This window comes from Prosopis cineraria, unplaced genomic scaffold, assembly GCF_029017545.1.
Source record: "Prosopis cineraria cultivar Desert tree isolate PC_DT_omini unplaced genomic scaffold, ASM2901754v1 PC3, whole genome shotgun sequence".
Taxonomy (NCBI): Eukaryota; Viridiplantae; Streptophyta; class Magnoliopsida; order Fabales; family Fabaceae; genus Prosopis; species Prosopis cineraria.
In genome coordinates, this window is record NW_026555334.1 from 5,604,463 (window position 1) to 5,623,565 (window position 19,103).

At 32.4% G+C, this 19,103-nt stretch overlaps 2 protein-coding genes across 5 annotated transcripts; both read right to left on the reverse strand.

Moving 5' to 3' along the window:
- Window positions 1–1,878: 1,878 nt before the first annotated feature.
- Window positions 1,879–5,832, reverse strand: LOC129306970 (stromal 70 kDa heat shock-related protein, chloroplastic-like). The gene is made up of 8 exons (XM_054947803.1): window positions 5,053–5,832; window positions 4,659–4,911; window positions 4,431–4,510; window positions 4,190–4,332; window positions 3,782–3,880; window positions 3,392–3,581; window positions 2,851–3,249; window positions 1,879–2,711 (listed from the first exon to the last, which is right to left on the reverse strand). The coding sequence occupies exons 1-8, from the start codon at window positions 5,623–5,625 to the stop codon at window positions 2,304–2,306; spliced, it is 2,145 nt and encodes a 714-aa protein (XP_054803778.1). The 5' UTR covers window positions 5,626–5,832; the 3' UTR covers window positions 1,879–2,303.
- A 4,413-nt stretch (window positions 5,833–10,245) lies between these two features.
- Window positions 10,246–14,069, reverse strand: LOC129306533 (phosphoribosylamine--glycine ligase). 4 transcript variants are annotated; one of them, XM_054947184.1, is made up of 5 exons: window positions 13,886–14,069; window positions 13,235–13,522; window positions 12,708–12,976; window positions 11,728–12,258; window positions 10,246–10,879 (listed from the first exon to the last, which is right to left on the reverse strand). In XM_054947184.1, the coding sequence occupies exons 2-5, from the start codon at window positions 13,491–13,493 to the stop codon at window positions 10,454–10,456; spliced, it is 1,485 nt and encodes a 494-aa protein (XP_054803159.1). In that variant the 5' UTR covers window positions 13,494–13,522; window positions 13,886–14,069; the 3' UTR covers window positions 10,246–10,453. The 4 variants fall into 4 exon arrangements, with proteins under 4 accessions (XP_054803159.1, XP_054803158.1, XP_054803156.1 ...); XM_054947183.1 differs by having other exon boundaries at window positions 12,708–13,078; XM_054947181.1 differs by having other exon boundaries at window positions 12,708–13,081.
- Between the last annotated feature and the right edge of the window lie 5,034 nt (window positions 14,070–19,103).

Sequence of the window (19,103 nt, forward strand, 5' to 3'; positions counted from 1 at the left end):
TTTACTAAAGCTTTGACTCATTCAAAGTTTTGGACTTTCAGAACCAAACTTGGTCTCGTGAAGTCACCACACTCAAGTTTGGGCAGGAATGTTAAGACTAAAGTTCAAAAGAAGATTAAACCCACTAAATATAAGTCCAATAGTAGTAAAAGGGCCCAAACAACTTTATAATGCTTTATCTGTCCAGATCAAGCTTCTTTTTGTCTTATTGTATTTTATTATTCTTTCATGTACATACGTGGCTCTCTTTCTATATTCTAGGGTTACGTGTTGCCTTATATATATTGTTGTAATATTCCTGGCAGGTTACACCACATATAATATTCATCTATTCTACAAATCCTTTCTCAGTTAGATCAAATGAAGATCTTAAGCACATGTTCAATGAGTATGACTATTATAAAATTGGAGGAGCTTTGTTGTTTCGAGCTTTCCTGTTTCCTTCTCAATCACCCTTATTAAAGAACCAAACGGAGATCACACAGCATCATTCAAACAAGCTCAATGACGAGGCTCAATCTTCTCAAGTAATTTATCTCTCCTTATGCTTGCTCATACCCAAAATCCTACTTCCTAGAAGGTCAGTCATATCATTGAAACCATGGATCACGAATCAAATTCCTTTTGTGATTCTTGCAGTAATTTGATAGTCATGATGCCTAGAGAGATAGGCAAACCCACCAATCACAACCCAACCATATGGTAAAAGTAGTGGCAATGGTGGTTCTTGTTTTCAACTGCGTGGTTATGATCATCAACATTACAGCCATAAACCTCACCAGCACCATCATCCACACAGCAACTATACGTGAATTAGACCATCCTTAAGTTCCAGAAGCTGGTTTTGGGTTGGGAAAGCTGTTCTCACCTCATTCAATGGAATGATGGCAGTCCTCACCACACTACAAGCAATCACAATAGAAGGAATAAGGGCTGCTCTAGAGTTGGATGCCATAATCATTGTGCTCTTGAAAGAGCTAATAGTCTTCCTATAAGTCATAGATAATCATAAATGCACGTTTCTATTAGGAAGGGGCAACATGTTGAGCCTCTGCCCTCTCAATCCATCCTGCAATGCTATGTACTTGATTGTAAGTTTGACATTAAAGTTCGTACACATTTTTGTTGAAAAATAACGGATCCAAGTGGCAAGGGATGAAATTTTATACCAATGATAGATGGAATTTCTCTGCCATGTGGATATATGCGGAGACAGCCATTTTATTTGTATATACGTTCATATTATTTGATGTACATTTGTAATCGTATCAATATGCTCCTAATTTGGCTGTTTTTGTAGATTGTATATGAAATTAAGATTATATTTTCGTTTTCGGCCATATTAAGATTACAATACTTTGACTTGATATTTAAATATTTAACCAAGTTTAGTAAACACTTCACTAACAATGTAACGTCCGAATGTTCCTGCGTCCTATGCCAAAAGTGATGGGAATATTTTATTGAATTTCATTAAAATTAGAACACGGAAGTTTTTTAATATTTGTAATTTTATATATCACATAGAAGCAGGAAAATATCAATACGCAGAGGCTAGAACTAAGAACAATAAAACAAAAAAGAATGGATTGTTGTGTGAAATTCGGTAACCGCAAGCTGAGTCGTGAAATTACATCAGAAGAATAACGAGAAAAATTAATAATTTGACTCTTTGTTTAGAAACTATAAATTTAAATTGCAATGAGTCAAAGTTTGGACAATGAATTCCATTCAAGTCAAAACTAAAGGAACAAAAATATATTTCCCCAAGAAAAAAAAAATCAGGAAAGCTGGAACCTAGCAGAAGTCAATGTTGGGTATAAATGTATAATTTCCAAAATGGATATAATAGTTACATATCAGCATTCGAGGCCATGGTAAAAATTCAATCTTCAAGCACGTGAATATAATTATTCTTATTCCGAATAATGAACAGTAAATCACTTGATAATTATGAAGAGTCTTCAAACAACTAAAAATATACTAATATGTTTTCCTAACGAAGAGCACTTGATTATTGCTACTGGAAAAAAAATTGAGGATGAGTTATAGCTGGAATATTCTAGAATCACCACTCAATAATCGTTTGGTATTATTGTGATAATAATATATACTAGTAAAAAAAAAAAAACCAAGAAATCTATAACTACATTTTCAGCCTACATATCATACCTTCATCTTGAGCATCTATGAAGTCCTTCTAATCTCATTGAGAGTTATGAGAACATTCTTTCACTCCATTGGCAAAACTTAACTACTGGCTCCCCCCCAAAACTGAGGGAAAAAACTCAGTTAGCCTATGCTTACTCATTTGAGTCAGTAAAATCGGCATCGATCACATCACCATCAGGTCCCTTGCCGGAGGATTCAGAAGGGCCAGACTCACCACCAGGTGGTGTCGGACCTGGACCAGCCCCCGCGGATCCAGGCTGGCTGTATAGGGACTGACCAAGTTGCATGACCTCCTGATTGAGGGCAGCCATGGCATCCTTGATGGCTTGTGTAGAACCACCAGAAATTGCACCTTTAAGCTCTCCTAGTTTAACTTCAACCTTCTCTTTCACAGGGCCAGGAACCTTGTCTCCCAGTTCTTTCAACTGCTTCTCTGTCTGGTATACCACAGAATCTGCCTGGTTCTTCGTGTCGATGGCATCTCTCTTCTCTTTGTCCTCCTTCGCGAACCTCTCTGCCTCCTTCACCATCCTATCCACCTGCATTTCAGTGACCGTATTAATCAAGTTCAGTACTTGAAGACCGATTGATCAGAAGTTGCTTGATCAGAACACCATTAAAATGCAACTTCCAATCAAAATAGACACATAATGAATATAGGATAGAAGTAGCATGTACCTCATCATTGGGCAAAGTGCTAGCACCAGTAATAGTAATATCTTGCTTCTTCCCTGTGCCCTTGTCTACAGCAGTGACTGAGAGAATACCGTTGGCATCAATGTCGAATTTCACCTCAATTTGAGGAACCCCACGAGGTGCAGGAGGGATTCCATCCAACCGGAAGCTACCAAGGGATTTATTGTCCCTAACAAATTCTCTCTCACCCTGAAGGACATTGATCTCTACACTAGTTTGTCCATCAGCAGCTGTTGAGAAGACTTCTGACTTCGAGGTTGGTAGCGTTGTGTTTCGGGGAATGATTTTTGTCATCACACCGCCAAGAGTTTCCAGGCCCAGAGACAATGGAGTTACATCCAACAACACGATATCACTAACATCTCCAGCCAAAACTCCAGCCTATAATCAACCAAGATTTAATATTACTATGGATCAATAACATGACAAACTATCTAAAAAACAAACAATTTTGTCATCTAGTTAAGGATGAACCAAATTTGCTGGGGAACTATTTTTGAAGGAAAGCTACTTAAATGCCCACCTGCACTGCAGCTCCAAGAGCAACTACTTCATCTGGATTGACAGTGACATTTGGGTCCTTTCCAGTCAACTTCTTTACAAGTTCCTGAACAGCCGGAATTCGTGTTGACCCACCAACAAGAATCACCTCATCAATATCGTTAAAGGAGAGTTTTGCATCCCTCAATGCGTTTTCAACTGGTGTCTTGAGCCTGAAACACAATTCAAAAAGTTATTACACACGAATGGTTCCAATAGCTTTCTAAAGAGCCAAAAAGGAGACAGCAAATAACATCAGCATGTAATTTTATAATAACTAGACTAGATGTAGGCCCTACACGTTAAAAATAGTGTGGCTTCTTTATAACAAATAAAATGAATATTGATAGAGAACAATAGATTCAGGTATTACCTGTCAAGAAGGTCTGAACACAGTTCCTCAAACTTAACCCTTGTAAGGGTTGTTTCGATATGCTTGGGGCCATCCTGTGTAGCAGTTATAAATGGCAAACTGAAAATATACACATTTGAAGTTCAGTGGTTTACATAAAACTCAACAAGCAAATTTGACTAGGGCGTAAAATGCTAAAAAAATGAAGCACAAATGTATGGATATACACTTCATTCATATCAATTAGCTTCCCAGGTTCAAAGTAACGAGACCAGAGAAAGTTATAAAATACATGCACTAAAGTTGAGTGGTTCACATAGAACACTGCACAGACAATTCCAATTGGGTGTCCAATGCACCAATACAAACAGCTAGTGTATTAATAAAGTTTAGAAAATCTTCGATGCATGTTTATAAAGTCATATTCACCTGATGTTGGTTTGAGTCAAGGATGAAAGTTCCATTTTTGCTTTCTCAGCTGTCTCAGTGAGTCGTTGAAGAGCTTGTTTGTCTTTCAAAAGGTCTATACCTTCATCTCTCTTGAAATTGGTAGCCAACCAATCAACAACTCTCTACAACAAGAGAAGATGATATGAGATAGTTTAGCTAAGAGATCTTAACTAAAGCATTACCCACATTATAACATTGAGAAGTTAGAAAGAGCTGCAACCTTGTCAAAGTCATCACCACCCAAATGTGTATCCCCAGAGGTTGAAAGCACTTCAAACACTCCATCGCCGACCTCAAGTACTGATATGACGGTAAATACAAATCAATCAATCCGCCTACATGCCTCAAAGTATTGATAAAGCTATAAATGCTGATATAGACAATGCACAATAATATACCTAGCCAGTACAACTTTGAGTTAAGGATTAAGTGGAAAAGCTTTTAATACCTGATACATCAAAAGTACCACCTCCAAGGTCAAATACCAAAATAGTTTCATTGTTCTTCTTCTCAAAGCCATACGCCAACGAAGCAGCAGTTGGTTCATTAATAATACGAAGAACTTCTAAACCAGCAATTCGACCAGCATCCTTCGTGGCAGTCCTTTGAGAATCATTGAAGTATGCGGGAACTGTAACTACAGCCTTTGTCACTTTATCATTCAAAAACTTTGAAGCATCATCCACAAGCTTCCTCAACACCTGAATAGAGATTTATAAGAGATTAGCATAAATCAACCCAATTATTGAACTATTATTAGCCTAACTCGTTAAATCGAGTCTATAAATTCTCCAAAGCTACTAAAATGCACTTGGAACAGCGAAATCAATCATTTAAAGCACCTGAGCTGAAATTTCTTCAGCTGCGAACTGCTTTCCTATGGCAGGGCACTCAAGTTTCACATTCCCATTTTCATCCCTCACCACTCTGTACGAAACCTGCTTCGATTCTTCGTCCACCTCAGACATCTTTCTGCCAATGAATCTCTTCACCGAAAAGAAGGTATTCTCTGGGTTCACGACGGCCTGACGCTTCGCAATCTGCCCAACAAGCCTATCACCGGTCTTTGTATAAGCCACGACGGAGGGCGTCGTCCTCTGACCCTCGGCGTTGGTTATGATGGTGGGCTTCCCGCCTTCCATGGCGGCGACGGCGGAATTCGTGGTCCCCAAGTCAATACCCACGACTTTCTCATTGACAACCCTCACCGGTCCCACACTATACCTCCTCCTGGTGATGGTATTGCTCTTTAGCTTGAGAAATGCCGAGCGAGGGAACCCAAGAAGAGAAGATGAATCGCTGAGCTTCTGACCCAGAAAGAGAGTTCTGGAATGAGAGCAAGTAGGCTTCTTCAATGAAGAAGCAAATGATGGGGAGGTTCCAAAACCGTGAATTTGAGCACTTGATGAGGCCATATTTGGATTAGAGAGAATTCAGATAGAGACAGGTGAAAGAATGAAGCTAAGAGGATCAATTGAGGTTGAGGATTGAAGTTGCAGAGACGGAATGTAGAAGAAAATTGGAGAGGGTTTTGGAAGAGAGGATGAGGGTTATGTAGGAAGACCGAGTGGGGACGGAGTCTAGAATCATCTCTCGCTTACCCGTTGGATTTTGCGGGCAGAATTTTCTCTTCGTTCCCGCACCTTAGATTTCCGTTCATGTTGGCAGATCATATTATTGTCCTCATTTTTTATTTTTTCCAGTTTGCCCTATGATCGTGTTTATTTTTTATTTTTCACATATTTTTTTTGAAAAATGACAGAAAAATTCATTTAAATTAAATAAATGATATATTAATTTTATAAAATGATATAATTTTTTTAGAGTCTCTTGAAATTTTTTTATCATTAAAAAGATAAAAAAAATGACACTTTTGCCCAAACATACATTAAAGTTGAAAATTCACAAATCTCCATTCACAACTTTAGTTTCAATATTAATAAGTTTTTTTCTTAAATTTACAATAATTTATTAGCCATTTATAAATCCTAATGTGCAAGTTCAGACAAGTATCACAGTTGAAAATTCGCAAGTCTCCATTCACAACGTTAGTTCTCAAGCTAATAACTTTTGTCTCCTAAATTCGCAACAATTTATTAGTCATTCACAAGTCTTGGTGTACAAATTTAAACAAGCATCAAACTTGAAAATTCACAAATCTCCATTCACAACTTTTGTTCCTGGGTTAACAATTTTTGTCTTTAAATTCACAATATTTATTAGCCATTCGCAAGTCCTGGTGTACAAGTCTAAACATGTAGGGCTGTGCAAAAGTCTTTCGGTCTTATTTGGTCCAATCCAACCCGAGATGGTCTTAGTCGTTCAATCTGTATAGTCGCTAGTCCTTTAGGACCAAAAAGACTAAAAAGACCAGACTATTTCTTCGGGTTGGACTGGACAGGAGACCAGCATCCGGACCACTTTGTCCAATCCAGTCCTATTAATTTTTTTATTATAATTAATTTATTTTTGATAACTGTTTGAAGTGTAATTGATGCTAAGGAGATGATTGTATGAAGATTTGTTAAGTCTGTTTCTAAATTGTTGTTGTAATATAGTATTGTTGAATTTTGTTGAGTACTGTTTTTGTTAAAGTTATAAATTTAAATCATTTGGACTATGATAGAAATATTTTTTTCTTATTGTTGGAAATTATTATGAATTTATTATTATTATAAGTGGTTTTTACTATCTTAATTGAGTCTATTATGTTGGAATGGATTATTGCATCTTATAGAATAAAAAGAGGAAAAAAAGCTAAGTGAGTACTGGACTGACAAGACCAGTCTTCTAGTCTTATAGACTAAGTTCGGTCCTGTTAATCTTCGGGTTATTACTGGACAAGATTGGACTACGGGTTGCTTAACTTAGTTCTTTTCATGAAAGAGACCAGACTTCGGGTTAGGGTGAAGTCCAGTGCCGTCCTGTTTTTTATACAACCCTATAAACATGTATCAGAGTTAAAATTTACAAGTCTTCATTCACAACTTTGGTTCCAATATTAATAAGTTTTGTTTCTAAATTCACAACTATGCAACAAGAAATTATAATTTATCAGTACCCTCTAAATAAACATAAGGACCCACATTTTTTAACTTCAAGTATGGAGAAAAAAATAAAGACCTCAATTATTTACATACAATAACCCATATCAATTTTAACTATCACATATAGGAGGAGAGAAAGTTTACCCATGTACAGCAAACGCAACAAGAAATGTTTGCTTATATATACCCATACACAGCAGCCAAACAAAACAAATAATCCATGTATAGAAGTAAAAAAAAAAAAAAAGGAACACAAGAAGGAGAGGGAGAAGGACCAAAAGAATACCATGAATTAAGGTGTGAATGAAGAACCTGAGAACCCATGAGATGAACTAGAAAATTTTGCAAGTTTCTCAGTGAGGGTTGGGATTTTTGTTAACTTTGAGGAAAATTTGGTCATTTCATTTTATTCTCTATTGACAAGAAGATCTCAAGGCACTTCAAGAGAATTATACCATTTCATGAAACCAATCTGTCATTTACTTAATTTAAATGAATTTTTTTGTCATTTTTCCTATTTTTTTCTCTCAATTATTTTTAATTTATTTTTAAATAATTATTAAGTATTTGATTTTTTATTGTTGAAAATTTATTTGAATTGAATTTTGAGTTTGGTATTGATAATATTGGTTTATATAGTAATATCAAGTTAGGTTCAGTTTTTTTTTGATCCAAATGGAGGTGTTTTTTTTTTAATTTCTTATACTCATTTTATTATTTAATACAAGATAAATTTAAATACTTTGTATGTATAAGTTGTCAAAAAAAATGTAACTTTCTGAATCTATCCTTTTCTATAATTAATAATCATAATAAATTATTGTTTAAAAATTTAAAAATAAATAAATAAGTAGATAAGAGGTAAATTGAAAAAAATATCAATTACTCTAACTTTGTCTTATATTAATATTTATTAAATATTTCTTTCATCCTAATTTATAAGATATTTTAAATAAAATTATACATATCAATAAAATTTATCAAATATACTTTACAACTTTACTTTTTTGAAATAAAAATATGAAAGTTTTAAAATGTTCTTTATTTAATACTCAATTTAAGAAAGAATATCAAAGTGAGAGATATATATAAAGAATAATATTTAAAAACTATTATTAATAAAACTTTATTTTTATCAAAATATTTTATATTTTGAAACGTTAAATTTAATCTAAATTATTTTATAATTTGAGATAACAGGAGTATTAAATTCAAATAAGTGAAGTTTAATTTTCATTTAAACCATTTAAATTATAATATTATAATTGTGATGACTTTTTTTTATCACTAACATATGTTTTCTTGTTAGAAACAATCATGTTAGAGAAACAGTTGATTATTAAATATAAATACTTCTCTCATAATAAAAATTTAAACATTAATTTATTACATTATATTTGTATTTAGTATTTAATTATATTTCGAATAAAATTACTTTTAATTATAAAAGACATGTAATAAAAAAAGTTGTAATGACTATTGATTCAAGTAGTTAAGCACTATGATATCATTAAAATCACTTCATTTTACTCTCGTTATTTTTAATTCAAATTATGTCTACTAATACTTCAAAACAAATGAAACGGGCGACATATTCATTTTGAGAAATTAAAAAACGAAGAAGAACTTATCAAGTCAAAACATTATCAAACTCATGTTTTTCGAATTTTAAAAAAAGAAAAACAAAAAGGAAAAGTTTGGAGTCATTTCATTATCAGGCCGCCAGGATTTTCAATCAATTTTGTCCTCTTGAGGCTCTTAGTCTAGTTTCTTCTAGGAGGTTCATTCTCAATATCTAAAACATTCTGAGGGACAATCTGAAGTTCTCTACTTACATACATGAGGTTTTGTAAAGTTATTTTCTTTTCATGGTACAAATTGTAGATGTTAAATTTATATGTAATAAAATATGAAAATTCAAGTAAGATACACTGTTCATGAATGAAAACAGATCCACTTAGGTCATATTCAATTCATACATGCATTTTCTTAATTTTAAAAATTTGACAGTAGTGTCAAAATTTCTAAATTGGTCCATATAAATATCTTCTCATTAATTAATATTTTTTTTGCCAGAAATTAATTAATATTAGTTAGTTTGTTGTTTGATCGTCAGAATTTGATGTTATCACTATCAGGCTATTTGCACTTATGTAATCCGAGCTTTGAAGAGATTTATTATCATTGATGAAGAATGTATCACATTCAATTATCCAATTAATGAAATAATAAATTATCCGGCAACATAAAATCATCTAAATTAATTTTAAAATTTAGGAAAGAAATTTCGTTAAGTTCTGGAGATCAATAGGAGACCCCAAAAAAAAAAAAAAAAGAGTTTAAAGGTCAAGAGTTGTATGTATAGATCTAAAATTCAATTTAATGAAATTTAGCCTTCAGTTATATATAAAAGATATAATATTGTAAACGTTTTTAACTCCCATAATTTAGCCTAATACCATATAATTATGTGGATTATTTTTTAAGTGACACTAACTTTTAGGTTGCTCTCTCTGGTAAAATGATACACCAAAAACTCTCTGTGTACCAAGCATTTGACGCCCAAAATGTGAATTGTTCTCATGCAACTCTTACCTAAATAACTAATTTTATCGTTGGTAAAAAAAAAAAAATTTATCACAATAAAATAAATAAATAAAAGACAAATCATAGGTATTAGATACTTTTCCATCCTAAATTATAAAATATTTTTAAAAAAATTTTCTATTTTAAAATATAAAAAACTTTAGATAGATTAATATTTTATTAAATTTATAAATTATAATATTATCCTTCTTTCTTTATAATTAATTTTCCTTCTTACCCTTTACAATATATTTAATGATAGATATTTTTTAAAATTTATATTTTTATTTTAAAAAGATAAAATTATTAAATGTTTTAATAAAATTTATTAATATATTAAATTTTATTTAAAAATATTTTATAATATAAAAAAAATGGAGTATTTGCTACCTCTTTCAAGGGGAAAAAAAAGGTAATTGCTATCAAGTTCTCCAATAAATATACAACACATGTTAATGTTACATTTTTCATAATCCAATATTACACGATGGGACTTCACATATTATAATCATATTATTGGAGAAGCAGCAAATACCTACAAGAACTTTTAGGCCAAGTTTCGCTGCAAAAAGAAAATTACAAAACTGATCATCTAAAGGAGCCTGATTCTTCAAAGCAGCTTATCCTTGGTAGCATATGATTTCTTTGGAAGGGCTCTCCACCCTATATCTCGCCGGTAGAAACCCTCCGGCCAGTAAATCTCCTCGACGGCTCGATAAGCCCGGTCTCGCGCCTCTTCAAGATTGTTTCCCTTAGCAGTGACCCCAAGAACACGCCCTCCGGTGGCGATAAATCTGCCCTCAGAATCAAAAGCAGTTCCAGCATGGAAAATCTTGATGCTGGGAGCAGCATTCTCAGCTTCTTCAAGGTTTTGAATTAATGTTCCCTTCTCATAGGATCCAGGATATCCCTTACTTGCCATTACCACAACCATGGCAGATCCTGGAGACCACTTCAATGACACTCCATTTAACTCTCCTCTGCAGGCTGCAAGTAGAACTTGTGCCAGATCAGACTCCAAACGGACCATCAACACCTATTTAAGTTGGCAAAGAGGGTTAAGGAAAACATATTAGTTAATATTGACTTGTTCTAATCAATCTTTCAAAACAATCAACTGAATGAACAAAGATGTAATAGTTTTGCAGTTGTGCCTCTGTCTGAGTTATCAACCAGTCTTAGATCCCAGTAAATACCAGCGAACTCGTGACCGGGAAAACAGGATATTAGTGAATGAATACATGAGTATGGGTGTATTTAGCAAAAGGGGAGAAAGGAATAATCCCAAAGAAAAGGAAAGGAAAACTGTGTGGAAACTTTCCCATAAAAAATTCTTCAAATTAGATGAAAGTAAAAATACAAAGAAGTGTGCGCTTTGAGATTTTGTAGGATTACTTCAAAATCTTTATTTATTTTCCCTCCTTGCCAAAAATTTCTAAACAAGAAAATAGTTTCACAGAAAACTTCTCATCCTTTTCCATCCCCCCCAATATCCCCTTTTTAAACATAATGTAAAAGATATAGGCTTTGAAAGAGTATGACCTCCATTTGAAAGTTGGCCAATCCAAGGAGGATAACAATCAATATATTAGCAAGGTATCAACAGAATCATGACTCAAAGGCCAAAGCTTGTAGAACCTTATGTATTTAAAAAGAAAAAAGAAAAAAAAAGAACCCTTTGAATTAAAAAATGGAAAGATCAACGTATCCTTCTAATTTCTAAATCCATCAGTTGGGGGTTAGGGGGAAAAAATGGGATATCTAGTGCCCTGTTTATTACTAATATAGTATGTCTTAAGCCATGCTGTTGGTCACTTGAAGGGGTAGAGAAAGTTATAACTAGAAAACACACTTACCACAGTCAAGCATCTTAACATAACTGACCTGGCATTCTGGGTCTCCGAAACGCACATTGTACTCAATTAGTTTAGGCAAGCCAGACTTCTTTTCAATCATAAGCCCAGCATACAGAACCCCAACAAACTTGCAGCCTTCAGCTGACATTCCTTTTACTGTAGGGATGATAATAGAATCCATTACTATAGTCTGAAGTTCCTTGGTTAGAATAGGGGCTGGAGAGTATGCGCCCATGCCACCAGTGTTTGGCCCTGTATCGCCATCACCAACCCGCTTATGGTCTTGGGCAGATTCTAGTGAAATTGCGTTTTCTCCATCAACCAATGCAAAGAAAGATACCTCCTCTCCTTCTAGAAATTCCTCCACAATGACACGACAACCAGCAGAACCAAACTCACCCTTCACCAACATTGAATCAACAGCTTCATAGGCCTGTTCCAGCGTCGTGGCAACAGTAACTCCTTTTCCTGCAGCCAATCCATCTGCTTTGATTACAATCGGTGCTCCTTGTTCTTTAATATATAGCTTGGCAGCATGTGGGTCTGTAAATGTTTTGTACTGCACTAACAGGCTCATGATTCGTTAGAATAAGCAAAGTAAGGGCTGCAAGATGACATTTTAAAAAAAAAGAAAGAAAAAAGAGGCACTGAGTTAGAACGGAGCATCATACACATGGAACTGAGTTTTAAAAAAAAAAAAACAATGGTAAAAGATGAGGGCTTCACTGGTCACCATACACAAAAATCGTCAAATTATTATCCTATTTTTAAATAACAACATCCTGAAAAAACATGGGTAAACAATTGTATAGAATATTTATGTCAGGAAAACAAACACCCACTACAGTTAAACAATTCTCTTGCTAATTCGTACATTATGAATTTCCCAGGGGAGAACATATGTACTACCTGGGATGTATGCACAGACAAGCAGTCTCGTCCCAATAGAACGAGAACTGATCATTGATGTACTTACTGAGATTCAGAATTAGAATTGAGCAGACGAACCTTGGCAGTTGGAATTCTATATTTGTCACACAAATGCTTCATGAAATTCTTTGAACCTTCCAAAGCAGCAGCTTCTGCAGATGGGCCAAAAGTTGGGATTCCAGCCTTGACTAAATCATTTGCAATGCCCGAAACTAGTGGAGCTTCAGGTCCCACTACAACTAGACCCACACCCTGCTTACGGCAAAATGAGATTACTGCAGCTCCATCATAGACGTCAAGGTCGGAAATGCAAGTGGCGTTTCCTGACTTAGAAATTCCTGCATTGCCTGGAGCGCAAAGTACAGCATCAACAGATGGTGATCGTTGCAAGGCATAGCAGAGAGCATGTTCACGTCCCCCTCCACCAATGACAAGAACAACCAGCCTTTCTTCTATGGCATGAACGAAAGTAATAAAAGAGCAAAAAATGAAATGAAATGAAGTTTACAAGTATATACAACACAAATGTACTATGTCAATCTTAGACTCATAAATCATAACAAAGGAAAAGATGAAGTTAATAAAGTATACACTGCAATGCTTACGAGAATCGCTTGTGCCATCACCAACAGAAGCTGATGGCTCCGAATCCGCAACAGCACATTTGAAAAAGCGACGAAATGTCTGTGAGCCACTAAAATGACGTGTAGCTGGGAAAATACTCTGAGTGGTGGAGCTCAACTTGAAGGGCTCAAAAAAGAAAGCAGAAGACTTTTGGAAAATACAGGCTTGTCTGAACATAAACGGCCTGGAAATTCCACTGTGAAGATTCAAAGAAGCCCCAAAGTTGGTGGTACAAGACATTCCTTTCCGCTTCAAGACAAGTTCTCAGACTGCAGAATAAAATCATGAACCTTCAATATAATACGACAGGAACACAAAGAAGTAACTTGATAAGAAGTACATTAAGCCCATTGAGGTAATTTAACAAACATCTTGTGTTCATATGGCTAAGATATAAAAGTCCCAACTCCAATATCGATTGGGGAAAATAAAATACAGAAACTGGAATGAGTTTTGAGTAAATATTTACGAGAGGTCAAGAAGAAAGCAAGGTGCGAAAAGTCAGTCCAAATCCTATAGATTTTAAACGCCCAAAGCCGGCGAGTAAAACAAGCTTACCATTTAGTTTTTTTCTTTTTTCTTTTTGGCCTGAAATAAAAATGTGAAGTGCGACAAGGTGAGAGTAAGCATACGGAGACAAAAGGTGAGCAACAACGACCCCAACGATGGCGGTGCAACGGCGGCGACGAGAGGTGGAGATTCCAGAAGACTAACGCGCGTATAAAAAAAAAGGCGGGAATAATTCTACGTGGAAGCCACCATAAAATCCGATTAGTAGGTAGTTTAGGCCGATGGATCGGGTCCTGTAATAAGGTACCATTACATATTGCTCCCTCTAGCGCTCACGTAAATTGATGTTATTAATAAAACCTAACCCAAGTTGACCAATTAACTAAGTTAGTAATCTATTAATGGTCTGATCAAAGAAGTTTGGATAAGTTGATTGAATTAAATTTTATATATTTTTCTAAAAATTGCTAGCCTAAAGGGATATTATTTTGACTTTTGAGTTAAAAAACAAAGATAAAATTAATACTCCTCTAATTTTAATTATAGGGTAGATAGAGAAAAAAACTTGATCCCATTTATAGGACACAATTTCCAACACTCCTCTTTATATTTTTGCACTTATTAAATCCTTTACATAACAATAGCAGTACTAAGATATAAGAATATTTAGTAAGGGTAAAGTTAAAAAATTATTAAATTTTAAAATAAAGTTAATAACGTTTAAGGTTTTTCTTAATTATGATAAAACATGTTAAAAGTAATTTATAAATAGGATCAGAGAAAATACTCCCTTCATCTCTATATATAAGAAATCTTTTAGAATTTTTTTTGTCCCTAAATACAAGAGGTTGTTAACATATTTTTTAATGAATGAATTATTATACCCTTATTAAATTAGAAAGAAAAAAAATATAAATACTTTCATTAAGTTTTTTTGAAAAAAAATTATTTTTTATTTACAATAATTAGGAGTAAATTTGAAATGTTGTTGTGTTTTTAATTAGATAACGAATTTTTATTGGTTTATGTGGTTCTTTTAAAAATATCTTATATATAGAGATGGAGAGAATAGCTTGTAAGATTTGCATTTTAAATTATATTAGTTTAATTATAATCAGATTGACCTCATTCAATCACGATTTTTTTAAACCACTGTCTTAACTGGTTGAATTGCAATCTTAATATTTAGTGACATTCAAATATAATTTAATAAAAGGTGCTCCACATTACAAGGCGAGTCCAAGCAAAGGCTATTTTTAACGATTAACAAACGACCCTATATTTGGGGAAAAAAATGAAAGAATGGTTCTTTTGTTTTCATCAAAAGAGGTTGCTGGTGATTTGGTGTAAACCCAATTCCATCATATTTCTTTGAAAAAAAAAAAAACTTAAATTGCTTCAATGAATGAACTCTATCCTATCATTTTTATAGCAGGGATTTGGATTAATCCGAACAGGATATGGTAATAATAATCCTAAGCTATCAAGAATACCGAGCAATAGAATAAAAATAAATAAATAATTGTTAATGAACCTAATAAAACATAAAACTTTATGTCTTGCCCTTAATCTCATTAACTCATACTCCCCCAACTTAATATTATAAAGTTTTTTAATCAAATTATATCTCTAATGAGTTAATTAATTGTCTTTAAAATTACATACTTTTTATATATTCATTCTTATTTAATAGGTTATTTCAATAAAAAAACCTATTAGCTACACTCATAACTAAGGTTAGGTCTGAAAAAACTTTATTAATTACACCTTAAAATATTCAAAATGCCTTATATTATTTAACATAATATTTTTAAAACAATATCTTATAATACTAAATGTAGAGACTATGTTAGAATTAATTAATTGCAATGAATTTTTTTTCCTAACTCCTGATCTAATTATTTTTTAATTGATCTCCCTACAAGTCAATCCCATCATCTACAGTCTCTTTTGTTTATGTGACTTCAAATTTATTAGTCTAAGAACTCCTATTCAATAAGAGTATTTGATAAATTTATTTCTCCAACAAGCATTAATTTGTCAATCCAAAAGAAGGCCAATTTAAGAAGATACTCTTTTGAATATTTATCTAATTTATACAGTGCAATTATAAATTTCCCTAATATTAAAATCACACTTATCGTCAACATTCATGACAAGACAATGTTCCTTGAGAAATTTTATCTCTTATTGACACTTGCCTGGGACAAATTCTATGTCTTGTCTCAATTGTAAAACACTACTTGGCATCTTTTCCATTGATGTCTGATAATCATCATCACCAGTAGGTGTGTTGATTATAATGGAGGCCAAGGAAAAAGTAGTTACATCTGTTTCAATGGAACGGTCTCCTCTGTCTGTGTCTGTCATGTGTTTAAACATTTTCTAAACATGTCTGAGCACAGTTCATTAATTCCATCATTATTTCGTAACATTTATAGTAGATATCTAAATTTTAACTAAAGTTAATAATATATTGGTTCATTTATCACATATTTTGTTAAGACTTGGACTTCAATAATTGATTCAAAAATGATCAAAAGGCTTTTGGGTCGAGCTCTTATGGGTTCAGTGTATTAGGGCTTGTCTTGAATGGATTGAGCAGCTCATTTTTTAATATTAATTTTTTTTAAAGAATTGCAATGTGAATTTTAGATATTATAATTTACTTACTCCGTTAAAAAATGTAAGGTATTTTTAATCAAATCTCATTCTCAAATAAAGTAGTTACCTACTTTCAAACTCACTCTATTTTTTCATATTTACCCTTATTAAACATTTTATAATAAATATAAAGTTACTTTCAATAGAGGCATTTTTTGAAAAAAAGAGGTAATAATTATATTTTAAAAGACTAAAAATGTCTTATATTTTTTAACGAAGGAAATTAGGGATGGTCATAGGCTCGGTTGGTTTGGTTTTGGGCAAAAATCACCAAACCAAACCGAACCAAACCATTTGATTTACTCATAACTAGAATTTGATTAGTTTTTATAGAGCTTGGTTTGATTTAGTTTAATTTTTAATTTGGTTCAGTTTGATTAAGGTCTACACCAAGCTTCAATACACTTATTTAATTTTTTTTTTTCTTTTTTTCATCTTCGTAATGGTGCTATGTATTAAAATTAAATTAAATTCTTTTTGGCTCCTTTTTTTCATAAATAGAGGTACAAAAATGTAATAAAATTTCAATGTGATCACAATAATTAATCATAAAAATTAATATAAGTTTTTAAGATTAAAATTATTTGATCTCATACATTTCCATTCAAGTCCTTTGAAAATGTTTATCTATGTATCTATATTTTAATAAATAATAAAAAACTTATTATACAAAATTTAAAACAAAATACTTCTTGTAGATAAATTGAAAACTAAGGCTTTTAAGTTGTAAATAATTAAATGATGGTCATAGCATGATTATTATAATTATTTAATATTATGCATTTCCATTCAAGTTCTTTAAAAATGTTTATCTATAACTATAAAAGATTTAAAACAAAATGCTTCTTGTAGATAAATGATTATATATTTTATAAATAAATAAATAGTATTTTTTAATCAGGTTTGGCTTGGCTTGGTTCGATTTCTAATACTCAAAACCAAACTTGAACTGAACCAATCAGTTCTCATATCATAAAAACTGAAGCAAACTTAATTGTTGTTCGGTTTTGATCGATTTCTTTTGATTTGAGTTGGTCCTTTCGATTTGGATTGATTTTAAACACCCCTAGAGGGAATATAAGTTTTGTTTGTATATACTTATTTATTCTTTCAACATTCAAAAATCTTATTTGTAGATGATTATAAGCATACACTTGACTGCATTTTTTGCATGTGAAAATTGGAAAGTTAATGATAAAATATTTTATTTTGTAAGATGGAACCTACGTATTATAGACATGGATTGGTTAATAACATGTTTGATTGCTTGTGTGACCAAAAATTGAGAAGAAAGTATTTTCTATTAGACAATTAGTTTATCATATTTTATAACATTTTTATTGTGTTTCATTTTTTATACTTTATATGTTAAATTCGAACTTTGTACTTTGTTAAATATTTGGGAATTAATTTGAATTTTGTCAAAATAAATTTTGGAGTTTAGCCTTACCTCTGATAGCTAGGGCAGAGCTTATATATGAAGTAAATGGCTTTTGGATCCAAGTCCTAATATGTTGTTTTTTTCTTTTTCGTATGGTCACTTAGTATTCAAAGTCGACAATCTCGACTAATTTGAATTTGAGCATTGTAGGGCCTGAAAAAGGAGGTGGCTCTTCTAAACATATTTTCTCTATTCTCATTGCCTTAGGGATCAAATTCAAGAGATAATGGATAAGAGAACTTAAACCCCTTGCCATTTGAGCCAATGTGCATTGGTAAGTCATAAAGTGTTAAATCTATTAAAGTTGAGCTCATAAGAACCAAACTGATCCGTTTTTCATCTTTAAATTTTTTTTCCCCACTTGATATTGTTTGATCTTTAAAAATTTTTGTGCATGCATTCCGTTTTGCTCATAATAAAATAAAGAGTTCCTTTTAATTTCAAAGTTCATCTTCGAAACTTTAAATTTGAAGTATGTCATATGAGTCACATAGAAGAATTAATTATTTGAACTTAAGTTTAAAAAAATCAGGTTATAAAAAGTCATCAATATCAATATAAATATACAACTTATAACAAAACACCATTTATAACGTGATGAATAATACAACTTATCTTTTGTAACGAAAAATAGGGAAAACAGCTTATTAAAAAAAAGAAAAAATATATTTTTTTAATATTTTATATCCCTATACTTTTATATTTCGATATTCTAAATCCATCACCCTAGAACACTAAATAAAAAGAACAAAAATCTATAATAAAACTCAAGCAAAATACAGGAATATAAAATTATGTTTTTCTAAAAAATAACATAACTTATCTTAAATTCCATGCAATGCATGGGAAATAATATATAAACAAATAATTATTTATTCATCTAAAATTTTTCTAGGTTTAAATTTATCGATAAGAAGAAATAGAATTTTATTTCCAAGCCCGTAAACACCCCAGCAAATGGCTTTTTTGGTACAAAGCAAATGGTCATTAACTTGACAGGAAAATAAGAGGGGGCTTATTAGGCTTCAAAACCTGCTATGCTAAATTTCAATTCAAAATGGTAAGAGACATTTTTTTTTTTTGGGAATTTAAGGACAAGTACAACTTGAAATACAACTAATACTACTACTACTCTGATAAATTCAAAATGGTAGATACAATACTCAAAATGCTCAGGAACACAAGATTAATTATCGATAACCCTGTCCATCTTGAAGGAAAACATAGCATCAAAA